This window comes from Solea senegalensis, linkage group LG18 (assembly GCF_019176455.1).
Source record: "Solea senegalensis isolate Sse05_10M linkage group LG18, IFAPA_SoseM_1, whole genome shotgun sequence".
In the NCBI taxonomy this organism is placed as follows: domain Eukaryota; kingdom Metazoa; phylum Chordata; class Actinopteri; order Pleuronectiformes; family Soleidae; genus Solea; species Solea senegalensis.
In genome coordinates this window covers 9,804,167-9,818,205 of record NC_058041.1, presented here as the reverse complement: position 1 = coordinate 9,818,205, position 14,039 = coordinate 9,804,167, and the positions used below count along the sequence as shown (strand labels likewise).

The following is a 14,039-nucleotide window of genomic DNA, read 5'->3' as shown; positions in this document are numbered from 1 at the left end:
ACCTAATAAAGCGACATATTGTGTGTTCAGTTTTAGCCAGTGAGCATATTATTTTGGATCAATGAATCCAAGGAGCAATTTTATTTTGAAGCAGCTGACACAGCAAACATAATTTTGTTGGATCAATGAATCTAAGCAGCAATTTTATTTGGAATTTTAAATAAATGTTATTAATTATTAATTGTTTTGATTCTATTCTTATTCATATTTTGTTGCTGCCTTTCAAGCTGCTGATACACGTCCAATTTTCCCAATGGGTGAGCAATAATGAATCATCTTTACTGTTCTGAGCTTTATTTTGAAGCATGCACGCACAGCTTCCTGCATGACTGCAGCTGTCTCCTGCTAACCTGACTCTAGTTTCTCAGCAACATCAGCCTCCCCCCCATTCCCCACTACCATCCTCCTCCTCCGCCTCCTTCTTCTCCACTCCCCTCCCTCCTTCCTGATCAACGGCCGTCACGTGACCTGTCACACAACTGATGTGTGTCACGTTTTAACCGGGAGTAGCTGAGGGATGAACCAGGGAGGAAGGACAGGGATTCATACTTAATGCATAATGGACTGTGTGTGTGTGTGTGTGTACGCGTGTGTGTGCGCGTGTGTGTGTTTTAAGGCATAAACACTGTCAGGGCCAGTAGTCAAAAGCAAACTAAAACCTGGTCCTAATAAGGCAGAGCTGGAGTTTAGGCCTATTATTTGAATTGTGGTTAGGTTAAGGTTAGGTATTAACTGGTTGTGTGTTTTGTAGAAAAAACGAACCATAATAATCCTGTAATTCCCACCCCTCTAATATTAAAGGAGCAGTCCATAAACCAGCTGAGAAACAAATGATTAACATTAGAAACCCCTCTGTGACCAGAAACAATGTAACATTCATTCATCCATCTTCTCCTGCTTTATCCTCCACATGAGTGTCGTGGGGGTCACTGGTGCCAATATCTCAGGGGGGGGGGACACCGTGGACAGTTCAGAAGTCCATCACAGGGCCACATAGAGACAAACAATCATCCACTCTCACTCGATTTAGTTTCCAATTTGTCTAACTCCAAAATCTGCTTGTTTCGGAACTGTGGGAAGAAAAACCCACACACACACGGGGAGCACATACAAAACCAAAAAAAATCCAATTATGTTTGTAAGCAGGTGAAAACACAGCAACAGTTTCATCATCGTTCACCATCTCTGTGGAAACAGGGAGCTGGCACCATGATGATTAAACCTGGAAAATGAAAAGCGCAAAATCCGGTTTTGTTTTTCCAACTCCACGTAGAAAGGCCCTCGTCTATGCTGCCTCCGTTATCTGACAATGGTCAGTGTCAAGCAAAACTATCAGACTTACTGAGGGAGCAGCTGCAGACTATCAGCAAACTGAATTCATTAAACAAGTAGTCCACAATTATCTATTATTATAATGATAATAATAACAACAATGATGACGATAAAACAATTTCAGTCAGGTAGGGTCACACAGTGACCCTAGATTCAGTTCTCAGTTTTTGATATGAATAGACTTATTTTGCATCATAAAAATGTCATTATTCTATCATTCCATATCACAACAAGCTCTTTTACTTTGTTCAGTGTTCAGTGAAATATGGTCATAAATACCCCTGCTCTGAACTCAGTGTTGTAATATAACAAAGTACAAATGCTCTGTTCACGTACCTGTACATTATTTTGTACAGCATTTAAATTTCTTACAACTTTTACTTTCACTCCACTACATTTTCTCTAACTATCTTTGTTATTCGTTATTACCAAATTAAATCAGAAGAAGAAGAGTTGGTAATGGTCTGTATTTATATAGTCTTGATTAGCTTGATCCATTCACATATTGCAACATGGGGTTAAGTGTCTCGCTCAAGGACACATATAGACTAGCAGAGCCAGGAATTGAACCCATAGCATTGCAGTTGAAAGAGACCTTGCCCAACCACTGAGCTACCATGGCTCAATCCAAACTCCTCACATTTCTAATACTTTGACTTCTAAAACTTCAGGACATTTTATATCAGAACATGACTTTTGATACTTAAGTACAGTAAATGTCAACTTTAAGACTTTAACTTAAGTAAAGAAAACTTGTACCATCTTGTAACATTTTTGTTCTTTTACTCAAGTGTCCCTTTAAGATACAAGACTGTCTAAACTGACCGTAAGTGAGAATGTGAGGGTGAATAGTTGTTGGCCTTCATGATAAAAAAAAGCGTATTTTTAGAGAAAAATATTCATTTTGAAGTTTAACGACACACTGTGGTCATGGTTGGTACTGCATGTGCTTTATAATTATATTAGGTACAGAACACACATAGTGGCTGGTGATTTACAATACAATTCCAACACATTAAAGAAGCGAATAAAAAGAGATGACACAATTACTCTATTTTACAGTAAATCACGAGCAGTTTGTTATATCGGCATCAAAATAAGACACAAAAAAGTGTTATCATCACATCCATCCCTCAATATTAAAATGAGTTAAAATACAAAATACATTTATGTAAGTAAAATAAAAAGCATTTGCACAAGTATGTAACCTTGATAAGATATTTCATATTCATTATTAGTTGTTTTTTTTAGTTTCATACTCTCTGAGCTGATTCACTGACAGTGGCTCCAATGTGTCAGTAGGTGGCGCTGTGGCACTAAGATGACAATGTAGTAGACTAGACAAACAGCAAAGACATTAAACACAGACAGTGTTACATAGATAAACTTTTATGGCCTTCCTATAGGGGACCTTTTCCTCTCACGCCCTGCAAGATAACGACTACAAGACTAAATGTTCTCTTACTCTTTATAAGGAAGAGTTTTATGTGTCTTTGCTCTTTTTCTTTTCATAAGAACATTTCAAATTGCAATGTGCTCTTTATCTAAAATGGGAGAGGTCTCATAGCAATTAATTATCAACTGAATCTGCAGCCTCCCTCACACTGTTGGGAGTTCCAGCTCAACATTCCTCCAACCACGTCTTCACTGTTTTGTTTTGTTCTTCCCCCCTCAACAGCTGTTTTTAATGACACATGTCAGGAAAACCCCAGCGTACACAACCGTCCCAGCTCCACAGCAACACTAATAGTGAGCAGTTAAGCCTTTAACGGAGCCAGAAGATAAAAAAATAAATGAAAGGTTGTCTGAATCTTTAAAAAGGGCATTGTTCTAACTCATTTAGCATGTTCCACTCGCTCGTGAGTCAGAGTTTCACAGAGACTGGACATGGGTCAGAGAATGCGGAATTAAAGATTTAAAAGGAAACCCATTTTTGTCCATTTACAGCTCCATGTGTCGAGGTTTGCACTGGACCAGTTTGTGACTGGTGTAACTGGTTTGTTTTTCATAGAATCTGCCAGTTTTGCCTGTGTTGTTCTAAACATCCAAGAGTGAAACATAACTTTCAAACAACCTGTCGTCCTCCCTTCCTGAGAGAGCAGTCCAACTAATTTGGACACTTTACATCAGGGGTGTCAAACATACAGCCCGCAGGCCAGAACTGGCCCACCAGAGGGTCCAATCCGGCCCGCAGGATGGATTTGTGAAAATGTCAAATGTCAAATACTATACTTTATTTTTCAGTTCCAGATACCTGTGACTAAATGTTTGTGCTTTTATAGATCCACTGTGATCAGTTGGTTGTAATGCACATGTGTAAATGGTAAATTTAGGCATATTTCTGAAATTTTTTTGAAGAAACGTTATGTTTTGTAAAAAGATACTTCATTAAATGTACTGTAAAATAAGGGGAAAACATTCTGGGTTCTTGTTGTTCATAGGTTATTATGCTATTATTTTACTGGTCTGGCCATTTTGAGATCAAATTATGCTGGATGTGGCCCCTGAACTATAATGAGTTTGACTCCCCTGCTTTACATAAATAATAAACAAGCAGCTGGATTTCTGTATCTGAATCAGTACATTTCTTCTTCTTCTTCCCTATAATACAACTTACCTGATGCTTTTCAGACATTGTTCCCATGATAAAACGATACAATGGTAAGTGAAATCACACAAACATAACAAATACACCTGAAGATTAGATTAAAATAAAAGCAAACTACACAACTGGACTGGAGAGTGTGTGCCGAACACGCATGTTTAACACAAACACATTCACGATACGACAGAGCGTGGTTTATTTCACAACAGACTGCTGTCAGGGCCTTACAGTTTACCTGTTACACAAAATATGAAAGACAAAACTTGGTTTATAGAAAAGTTTAAAATTAATAAATAACATTTTTTGATGTCACTTTATTTTGATAGTCCATTTTAGATCATGTCAACAGATAATCAGATGACACTTATTCATATCTACTGTACTTCCCTTTAATTAGATGACACACAAGGAATAGTTGTACAGTAATTAACAGGCATGTCTGTATGGGTTAGGGTTAGAATCTGAAGATCATCACTTGAAGCACAATCTACTGATAGTTAGTTAATAGTATGTCCACTGACCTGATCCTAATGGAGAGTCAACAGTGGACTATCAAAGTAAAAATGTCATCCCTTTTTTTAAAATTATAATATAAAAAGTAATAGACATTGTTTCGTCCATATGTGCAATTTGGAAGCAACACAATTCTTCTCTGGCTTGGAAAAGGTCCCGCATTGTTTTTGGTCTCTTATGAGGACTACAGTTTGAATGACAGCAAAAAAACAAACAAACAAACAAAGTAAAGCAACGACAAAACAAAAACAGCATGTCATATTACAAGATGAGATGAGGGGCGAGAGAGTACAGTTGTGTTAAATACTGTGAACTAGTGTTTGTGCAGTGGAGGGCTGAGCTCCCTCACCAGAGGTCACAGGTAAAAAGAACACAGTCAAGTCAAGCAGCTGAGACGAGTCTCAGATGGAGTAGAGTCTGAGCTGCTCCTCCATGTCTCCCTCTGACACGTCCCCAAACGTCTCCTTGTTCTCTTTCAGCAGCTGGAAGATGGTGGCCAGCTGCTCCCGCTGCACCCTGGGTGAACAAAGACCAGAGAGAAAATATTGAATCAAGAAACAATTAAAATGAATAAAAGTGGAAAATACACAGATGTGAGAAATAGGGAAGAGATTATCATTGATCTTCTACCACGCATGTTTTAAAGGGTCAAACCATTACTTGAAAAGGTCCAGTGTGTAAAAATTAAACTAAAACTAAAGCCTTGGTTATACTTGCTTTGCATATTCGCATGTGCTTACATACCTGCAGTTTTCATATATGAACAACGCTCTGCATCATTTAAGCGTTCCAGATGTACAGTACATACAGTACTCGATCTCACAGTACTGTCAGAGAAAACCCACGCAACCAAAAGGGTTAAACAACAACACCCAAATTGTCAACTTCCTTGCCATTTTCATAATACATAAAACAACATCTTTCCTGAACTGGCACAGAAGACGTTAATGTTCATAGTTCACCTCTATGCTGAAAAACAAAGACCAGCTATGAGAAATCCTGCAAAGGATTAACATAATATCAGAGAATGTGACTATTCTAAGTCACTTCTGACCATTTTCCCAATATGAAGCAAAGGTAAAACCGGTGCTCCTCAATTTACTCCTTTAAGATGCGTTTCCTGTTCCCCTTCAACAAAAGCGTGGCGTCGCAATGATTCCTCCTCCTGGCTGAAGAGTGCAGAGGATTATCGAACACGTACCCATCAGCAGTGACCCCCCGGAGACACAATCAGCACCTGTGTGGCTGTGACACTCAAACTTCACACATCTAATGTGGAATAACAGGGTGTCAGGAGGGGGACAGGTGGTATTAGGGAGACACTGCAGCTCTGCAATTACATCAGTCTCTTCGTGGCGACTTGAGGATAAAGAAGAGCTAATGAGGCTGCTGTGATGAGGCCAGGAAAACAGCTTTGGGGGTTGTTGTCATACAATGGCCAGAAAGTGAGTCCACTGGGACAAACAAGTGGGAATAACTTGTCACCGTTAGCTCCTTTTTCAAAGGCTTATGGACAATTAAAGACAGGATATACAGATGCTATTTGTATTCTTCCCTTTTTTTTCCTTTGAACCAGCAGCCATCGGATGCTTTGAGGCTGGTGTCATTCATCCTTCAGCTAAGGCCTGGCAGAGAGTCAATCTGGACGTTACTCAGTCAAGGCTCTGACTGCAGCGACCACACGTGATTGCAAACGTGTTTAATAGAAGAGGAGGAGGAAGAGAAGGCAGTGCAGATGTGGAAAGACAGGAAATGGTAGGAATTGTTGAAAATGAATGACAACATAAATGTTACTACAAATGCTTTGTAAAGACATATTTTGTTTTTCTATTTTTGAGTTTAATGAGAACGCTGTGTCTTTCCTAGCAGGTCCTGGCTTTATTTTATCGGCGAGACCTCTCAGCCCATTGAAGGAATCATTCTCACGAAGTGTATGTATTTATTTTATTTTGTTTATCCTTTATTTAGCCAGGAAGGTCCCATTGAGATACATGATCTTTTCTTCCGGGGCGGTGTTCCTGGTCGAGATAGCAGCATAGATAGTACAAATAGTTACAGAGACAAAACCAGTTCAGATATAAGACTCACAACAGGACATAAAAGTTAAAAGTACAAAAAGAGTAAAAAAAGAGTAAAAAAAGAGACATATAATAAAGTAAAGAAATATACAGGCTATGCCAATAAGATCCTTAACCTGAACCCCTCAAAGAGGTTATGTAAAATGACATGTGTCTTTCATGACAGTCCATAAAACGCCTTTGAATGTGTTTAAAGAAGTCAGTATCTGTAGTAAAATTATGTTTTGAATTAAGAGTACATTTATTAAGGTTGTCTTCTCTGAACGGGGTATTCATATATGTGTTTTTTACTGACCTTTGCTCCTCCTCCAGCTCCTCTTTGGACATCATCATTTGCAAGTGGTGGGATCGTGCCTTTCCTGGGATGTATCTTAAGGAATTGTCTGAATCTGCATCATTATCTGGCAGAACAAAAATAAACATGAAAATGAACTGAAGATAGGAAAAATAAATAAGACCTGTAACTTGCATCTTTATTGAAAGTGGGTGAAAAGTGCTTACCATCGATCTCCGGGCTCTCTGTGGCTCCTTCACTCTGGGGATGAGAGAAAGCACACTTTAGGAGCTCCTTATCAGAGAGACCAAAAAGCGACCCACAGCTCCTCCTTGACGAGGCCTCCAGTGAGGAGTCCGAGCTAAGTTTCCTAGATTCAGGCCTGGAGGTGAACAGGTTGGATGTGGAGGAGGAGGAATGTTCCTCGGGCTGAAGTTTAGGATATGCCTCCTCCTGACAGAGAAATAAGAGGACAGATGAAGAGCATCACTTTGCCCAAAATAATGTATATTTATATTTGAACCTCTTAAATATTCAGGAATTTAACTACAAACAAATCAATGCATTAATCCCCGTCCTGCTACATTACATACAGGAATAGTATGTGGAGGTGGTGCCAAAATGAGTAACTGGTTTCACTAATAAATAAATAAACCTCTTTGAATCAAGTTTCAAGAGTTTTATTTGTCACATACATGCATCACTACACTCCTATAACCCACAGTGAAATGTAACCCTGAGTCGCTCCAAGACTGTAAACATACAAGTATACAAACAAACATAAAGGGAAAAAAGAAACTATATGGAATAGTCTAGTATGTACAGACTATACATAATGTAACTATACATACGAAGTAATGAAGAACAACAAACAACAGCAAGTAGCAAAAAAAAACAAAAATTAAAGTATTCAAACTATTTTTTGGATATCAAGGTAGACAGAAGCAAGATACTATTTGAGCATTTCCATGGGAGAATTCCTCAAAATATTTGAGTTTTGTGCTTGTGTTCAACATTTGTGTTTTTAAACGTGTATTTTTGCCTGGTAAATCATACCAATATCAACGGATATTACATGAAATAAACACGGTGTCCCCTTCCATTCTATAACTGCTTACATTTAGACAACAGGACGTGTAAACAGTTGCTGCGAGCCAGGGACAGAGAGATTAAGAGACTTAAGTCATGACAAACCGTTTTGCTGCCCTTAACTAAACAGTCAGAGTGATTAAAGACAACTTACTGACTTCACTACATCCCAGTGGTCGTGTGTGCTGCCGCTGATCTCACACCAGTCCTCCACCGCCTCCTCCTCCTCTTTTTTCTCGGGAACATGCCCGTTCTGCTTCGGCTTCGGTTGACCGGACCCTTCGGTAGCGCCGTCTCCGCCTCTGTGTCCGAAAAAACCGTTTGCGATATCGGCTGCAGACGAAGAGCCGTTGAACACCGACGTTGCAACCACGATAGCGAGAAGCGTGAAGATAACGGCCGATAATACAAAAGTCAAATCCATGGCTGTGGAACTCTGCTGCTATTTGTGTTCACCTTCTGAGTCCACTTCACTCACTCACTCACTCACTCGTTCATCCTCATTTTAATCCCTACCAAACATCAGCGTTGAAGATCGGCGTTTAAGGATATGGTACAAGGTACAGTCCGAGCTCGACGTCACATCCTTCGGGTCCGCCCCCCGATCTGTCCACAGCAGACTAGAGGACAGGACAGGTCAGGTGGGCTAGCAAGGCACGGCACGGCGCAACGTGCCCGGCTTCTAATCTCATCAACGGGAGTGAACGACACAAAGTGAGGGATTAAAATGGTTTGAGACAGCTCCCGTATACACACACACACACACACAAACAGAAAACAAGCAGCAAAGTCATGTACAACACTACCCTTTCAGACATGTTTCAGAGTATGTTAATTCAGACATGTCCCCTCAAAATTAATAATATGATGAATAATTGGTAAATTAACTTTTCATACACTTTCATAGACCTCTCCTATGGACAAATTCTAGCCTTGTTCAAGATTTAAATCACATTTATACAAATACTACATGTAGTCCATACTCAAATATATGGTATTATATAAAGGATATATAGTATAGTGGAGGATAAAGCTGTAAGCAGTGGTCAGCAATTGGTGAGCCATGACTGGCCCACCAGCATCAATATCTGGCCCAGCAGGCGATTTATGAGTTTGGACCTTTATTTTGAAAAAATACGAACTTATCCAAATAGACTGTGTTGCTGGAATTGACTGTTATACTAAGTTCAATGTTTGGTTTGAAAGATAAAAATAAAAACACTGCTGTTGTCATGAACAGCCAGGTTTGGGGTGTAAACATCCATAAAATAACTACTTGCATATGTTAGGCTCAAATAAAGAAAATTGAAATGATGCACAGTAAGTATTAACAGTATGAGTACATATCACACATACATTTGTCTTTGTAACAAGCTGCTGATTAAAGACAACATCCACATCATGGTTAGGTTAAGGCAGCAAATGTGGGTTTTTGTTCCTGACTGAAGATGTTTGAAGGCACTTGATGCCTGATGAAGACACAAAGTTTTGACCCAAATATTCCAATTGCTTACAAAACAATTGGCCCTTGACCACATTTACTTGCTGATCCATGCTGTGCGCAAACAAAAATAGCAGAAAGGTACAAAAATAAAAAGGTAATTAGAAGTTATACATTCAAGTAAAATCTCATTTATTTATAAGCAGTCTTAAAGAGCAAGGAGAGGCTCAGGTGAAGTTTTCCAACACCTTGGATATAAAGCTATAAGCTGGGGAAGAAATAGGTACTATTTCAAGTTATTTATCCAAAACTTTGAAAACACATAAAAACCGTGCTGCCCATTGCTAAGTTTTACAGATGCCTCAAAATTCATCTTAACTGCTTTTGTTGCATTCTCTATTCTCCATGCGTATAGTGTATATGCATACACATATGAATGAAACCAAACCTAGCATAGTTCAAATTTACCTTTGTGTTTTCTAAAAACTAAATTAATTCCACACACACACAATACATGAAGTTCATTTTAAGATCCACAGGTGCAACCAGGATATAAAAAACACTAAGTCCTGTAACTTAAAACAGGTATAAAAGCAGTGACCATGTGTTTTATGTCGACGACAAAGGTATTGTACAATTAACGACAATTTTCATGTGAGCAAATTTCCGACAACATGTTTATTAGCATTTACCTGAAGCAATTACAAGACATTTGAGGTTTACAGAGGAATGCAATACACAGAATTTATTCATGAAGCAGTTGAACTGCCTCTAAAACCCTTCATTACGAGTCACATTGGACTCAAATTCCAATTGCGAGCAAGGCCAGATTTTCAGAGGAAAAACCACAGAGAAGGAAAGGAAAAGAGGGAGAATGAAGAGGAAGAATTTGAACTGGACAAGGAGGGAAGAAGGTCACAAGACAAGAGGATGGATGATCTGCCACACCTGTGAGCTTACAAACCGCCAAACAGCAGCGGAGGGTCGAGCCCCGGAACAGTGCCGGGCACTCAGCACCGCAACACGCCACACCATGTCACCACCGCACTGCACCGCATCTTAACAGCTAACCAGCATTACTCAACTGCTACACAACTGCGCCTAGTGCACAAAAGATACACAAGAAAGAGGGTTAGAGTCATAGGAAAAATTCTCTTGACCAGACAGAAAACAGATTTGACAGAGTAGAAAACACTAAGCTGCCAGATTAGCAAGTCACAAATTAAGTAGCACTGCGTTACTTTAGTTTTTGCTTAGGTTACTGTACAGCAAGCCATTTTCCCCAGAGTGGTGTTACACAGCTGTAACACCCAAAAAGACCTTTTCTAAATTATCTGGAAAAATCAGTTAACAAGGGGTTTCATTTAAAAGAAATATTCTGTGTGAAAACTTTATTAAGAACAAATTCAAAACAAGACCAATTAAAAAAAACAAACAAAAAAAACAATTTAATGGGGGACACCTCACAAATCCCTTTCAATATGCTCGGCTTTATAAAGAATGACATCAATGTTTCAAAATTAAAGCAAATTAAGTCAAATGTAACATTTAAAACAATTTAGATCAAGCTCCAATAACCTTTCAGTCTGCATTCATTATTATGGAATCCACTTGCTCAATGTGAGATTCTTCCCGATGTCCTCGGCAAAGGCTCAGTCATCTGAGATCTGTAAGGAAAGACAAAACACAGTTAAGAGCAAAATCAAAAAAACTCAACTCATATAGCTGATCTAGTTATTTAACAGTAGAGGTCTGATCATCTTCACCCTGGCACTAAGGCCCTATCCACACGGAAACAGGAACTTCCCTATACGATATTTTTCTTTGACGATTTAAAAACGACTTACCACTTCAGCACATGTGCCAGGCCTGCTCAGGGCACTGAAATGCTGCTACTAAGATTTTGAGCATGCATGCTGTTTGTTATGTGTATGTTACAATGTATACAATCACAGAAACAGGTAGAATAAGCCATGCCAGGAGACAATGGAAAGAAAATGTCAGTATCTTAAAGCGAAATAGACCAAACAAACTCTAAACACAAGAGGAAGACGGCAGCAAATGCACGCACAAGAGACATGGGGCCATGATACTGTTTTCTCAGACGCAAATTAGTAAACACGAAAACAAGGGTTGTGTTGTGAGATTTCACCACTCTGGGTCCATGCTCCCAAAACACCTGTTCCGTGTGGATAAAAAGCCAATATGATAAGCTTAAGTGGCTTCACCTAAACCCGTTTGTGTGTACGGCCCATAATATTTATGACAGGCTTTTTTGCATCGATCTTTTACATAAATATACTGAACATTTCTAATGATCTTAAAATTTGTTTACACCATTCTTGGCGTAAGAAGACTCTTACACTCGGGCATATGTGAAAAACAAACCTCTGGGTCCGTTCCCTCTGAGAGAAGCGGAGGAAACCACAGGCATGGGTGATAGCAGTGCTCAGAGCATCTGCCCGTGATCCCCGTGAACGTACCTCACCTCACCACCTCATACACCAACTGACAGCCCGAACCACCGCCATGACGACCTGCTCCATAGCAACCACCGTTGCCTTGGTGACCTGCTCCTTAGCAACAGCCATCGCTCTCAGCAACAGGCAGGTCACATGGGCGGGTCACACACTAACTGCTCTCACACTGCCACACCCCCATCTCCTCCTCCTCTCTTTGCAAACAGGACTCCGCAGCTTGGAGGAAAAAATTCCACATTTAGGTGAACGTTTGAGTGAAGCAGCCCACCACCCAAAGCACCCACCCACCCCCCAAACACTCATGTCACCCCAAATTGAAACATGCGCTATGGCAGATCACAGAAAGCCAAATCTCCTTTTGTCTGCCCGTGTGTTTTAGCTTGAGTGAATATACAAGCAAATTAAAGCACACAGAGCATGAGTCCCAATCTGATTGTAATTTCTAAAAACTAAAACAGGATTCTGCAGACTTTGTTGCTTGTGTCTAAATGACTGATGTAGCATCAAGACCCACAGAATACCACAGTGCTGACTACTATCTGGACAATTCAAGTAAGAGAATTATGAATCCACCCTTTCCCCTGAATACCGTCATACTGCGTCCATGTCTGGGTTAAGGCTCGGTTCCGTTGTCCTCTGGTGACTTAGGCCTACTCTTGGATTTGGACCTGGACCTGGATCTGGACTTGGATTTTGACCCTCTGTTGGAAGGCGGGGTTCGACTCCTTGACTTGGATCTGGAGCGGGAACGAGACCTGGAGGGAGACTTTGACTTGCTTCGTCTGGGGGTTCTGGACTTAGACTTGGACTTGGATCTGGACCTGGAATAAGAGCGGGACCTGGAGCGGCTGTAGTGGTGGCGGCTCCTGGATCGGGAATGGCTTCTGCTCCTGGAGCGGCTTCGGCTACGCCTGCGGCGACGGGGGCTGGCTGAGCGCCTATAATTACAAAGAATTTTTTCAGTAATACACATTCAATATATATATTGCAAACTGACAACCTAGTAGCAACTTGTTCAGAAGATATTAATGCCACATATAACGAAATAGCTCTGGCAATGGCAGAGCAAAAATAAGTTAATATTTTAGTTCAGTGAATCACACAGCATGTGCTGTGGCCCCTTGGCGGACTGTAAAGGTACTGCAGGTTGGCCGTTGGGGGTATTTAAATATAAAAACTTTTATATACAGTTTGAAAAAATATTTGAATGGATGTTTTATTTGATCAATCAATGGCTTCTCATGTGGATATTAGTGCTTCAAGCAATTTATATTTGGCCGTTTATCGCTTATAGGATTGGGTTTCGTTTTCAAAACTACTTTCGTAAAGTGACTCAAATATTCTTCAGAACAGAATTACTGTTTTTGCGTGCCTACCCGCCATATCGGCGTGGCGGAGCACCTCGCCGTCCGTACATAGAATCTGGTGGTCGTCCATAACGGGCCATCTGCACCCGAAGCTCCCGCCCGTCGAGAAGCGCGCCGTCCATTGCGTCCATGGCATCCTCGGCGTCACGCTTGTCGAGAAACCGCACAAAGGCAAAGCCTCGGCTCTCCTTGGTGTAGCGGTCCCGGGGGATGTACACGTCTCCCACGCGGCCATACTTCTCGAACACTCGACGCAGGGTCTCCGGTGAAGTCCGATAAGTCAGGTTGTCCACTTTGAGGGAGGTCATCCCCTCGACGTCAGGCGGCGGCCTTCCGTAGCTCATTTTATCCGTCTAAAAAGCTACAAAACGGACCGGTTAAGACGAAAACAGCGTAATATTACAACTTATTAAAATTACCGTGCTTCTTTACAAAGCCGCAGTTAGAGAATTCGATTCTAATACTACCTTATCTCAGAATTCGCCGAGCCCGGGATCTCTCTCTCTCTCTTGCCTCGCTGCTTTCACGTGAAATGGCGGCAACAAGGCTTCCTTTTCCTCTGTCTTTGAGCCCGCGTTGGCTTCCTCTGATTGGCGGAAGGACTGCGCTCATTTGCCAAGCACAGTTTACAACAGCGCCACTATTGGCGGGGAGTCGCACTAACACAAACGCAGGGCTGTTCTTTTCTCTTCTTATTCAATTCAATTTGCTGAAATATCTAGAAAATGACCATTTACGAAAGTAATGACAATTAACGAAGAAAATGGCGATGCGAATGTTGATGCCAAGTCCTTTAATCCGTGCGCGATCTACCTTTAACCACGGAAACCTATGCAAATCAAAGGCAGACAGGGGGTTCA

At 40.7% G+C, this 14,039-nt stretch overlaps 2 protein-coding genes across 11 annotated transcripts; both read right to left on the bottom strand.

The window, feature by feature from the left end:
- Positions 1-4,109: 4,109 nt before the first annotated feature.
- Positions 4,110-8,554, bottom strand: LOC122759614 (matrix-remodeling-associated protein 7-like). 4 transcript variants are annotated; one of them, XM_044014561.1, is made up of 4 exons: positions 8,046-8,554; positions 7,027-7,063; positions 6,824-6,929; positions 4,110-4,966 (listed from the first exon to the last, which is right to left on the bottom strand). In XM_044014561.1, exons 1-4 carry the CDS (start codon positions 8,313-8,315, stop codon positions 4,852-4,854), a joined length of 528 nt encoding a protein of 175 aa, XP_043870496.1. In that variant the 5' UTR covers positions 8,316-8,554; the 3' UTR covers positions 4,110-4,851. The 4 variants fall into 4 exon arrangements, with proteins under 4 accessions (XP_043870496.1, XP_043870497.1, XP_043870494.1 ...); XM_044014562.1 differs by having other exon boundaries at positions 7,030-7,063; positions 8,046-8,543; XM_044014559.1 differs by having other exon boundaries at positions 7,027-7,255; positions 8,046-8,542.
- A 1,441-nt stretch (positions 8,555-9,995) lies between these two features.
- On the bottom strand, positions 9,996-13,981 carry srsf2a (serine and arginine rich splicing factor 2a). Of its 7 annotated transcripts, XR_006358279.1 has the most exons (6): positions 13,647-13,981; positions 13,189-13,540; positions 12,402-12,750; positions 11,816-12,028; positions 10,911-10,999; positions 9,996-10,433 (listed from the first exon to the last, which is right to left on the bottom strand). XR_006358279.1 is itself a non-coding variant. In XM_044014565.1 (4 exons), exons 2-3 carry the CDS (start codon positions 13,521-13,523, stop codon positions 12,426-12,428), a joined length of 660 nt encoding a protein of 219 aa, XP_043870500.1. In that variant the 5' UTR covers positions 13,524-13,540; positions 13,647-13,981; the 3' UTR covers positions 9,996-12,028; positions 12,402-12,425. The 7 variants fall into 7 exon arrangements, 3 of the variants coding, with proteins under 3 accessions (XP_043870500.1, XP_043870499.1, XP_043870501.1); XR_006358278.1 differs by having other exon boundaries at positions 10,911-12,028; XR_006358277.1 differs by having other exon boundaries at positions 9,996-10,999.
- Positions 13,982-14,039: the final 58 nt, after the last annotated feature.

Excerpts from the sequence above, each read along its gene's own strand:
- LOC122759614 (XM_044014559.1), bottom strand. The coding sequence starts at position 8,315 with ATGGATTTGACTTTTGTATTATCGGCCGTTATCTTCACGCTTCTCGCT. Across the intron at positions 7,256-8,045 it reads ACTGGGATGTAGTGAAGTCA|GAGGAGGCATATCCTAAACT; the intron begins GTAAGTTGTCTT and ends TTTCTCTGTCAG. Across the intron at positions 4,967-6,823 it reads GAGCTGGAGGAGGAGCAAAG|GGTGCAGCGGGAGCAGCTGG; the intron begins GTCAGTAAAAAA and ends TTGTTCACCCAG.
- srsf2a (XM_044014565.1), bottom strand. The coding sequence starts at position 13,523 with ATGAGCTACGGAAGGCCGCCGCCTGACGTCGAGGGGATGACCTCCCTC. Across the intron at positions 12,751-13,188 it reads CCGCCACGCCGATATGGCGG|GCGCTCAGCCAGCCCCCGTC; the intron begins GTAGGCACGCAA and ends TTGTAATTATAG.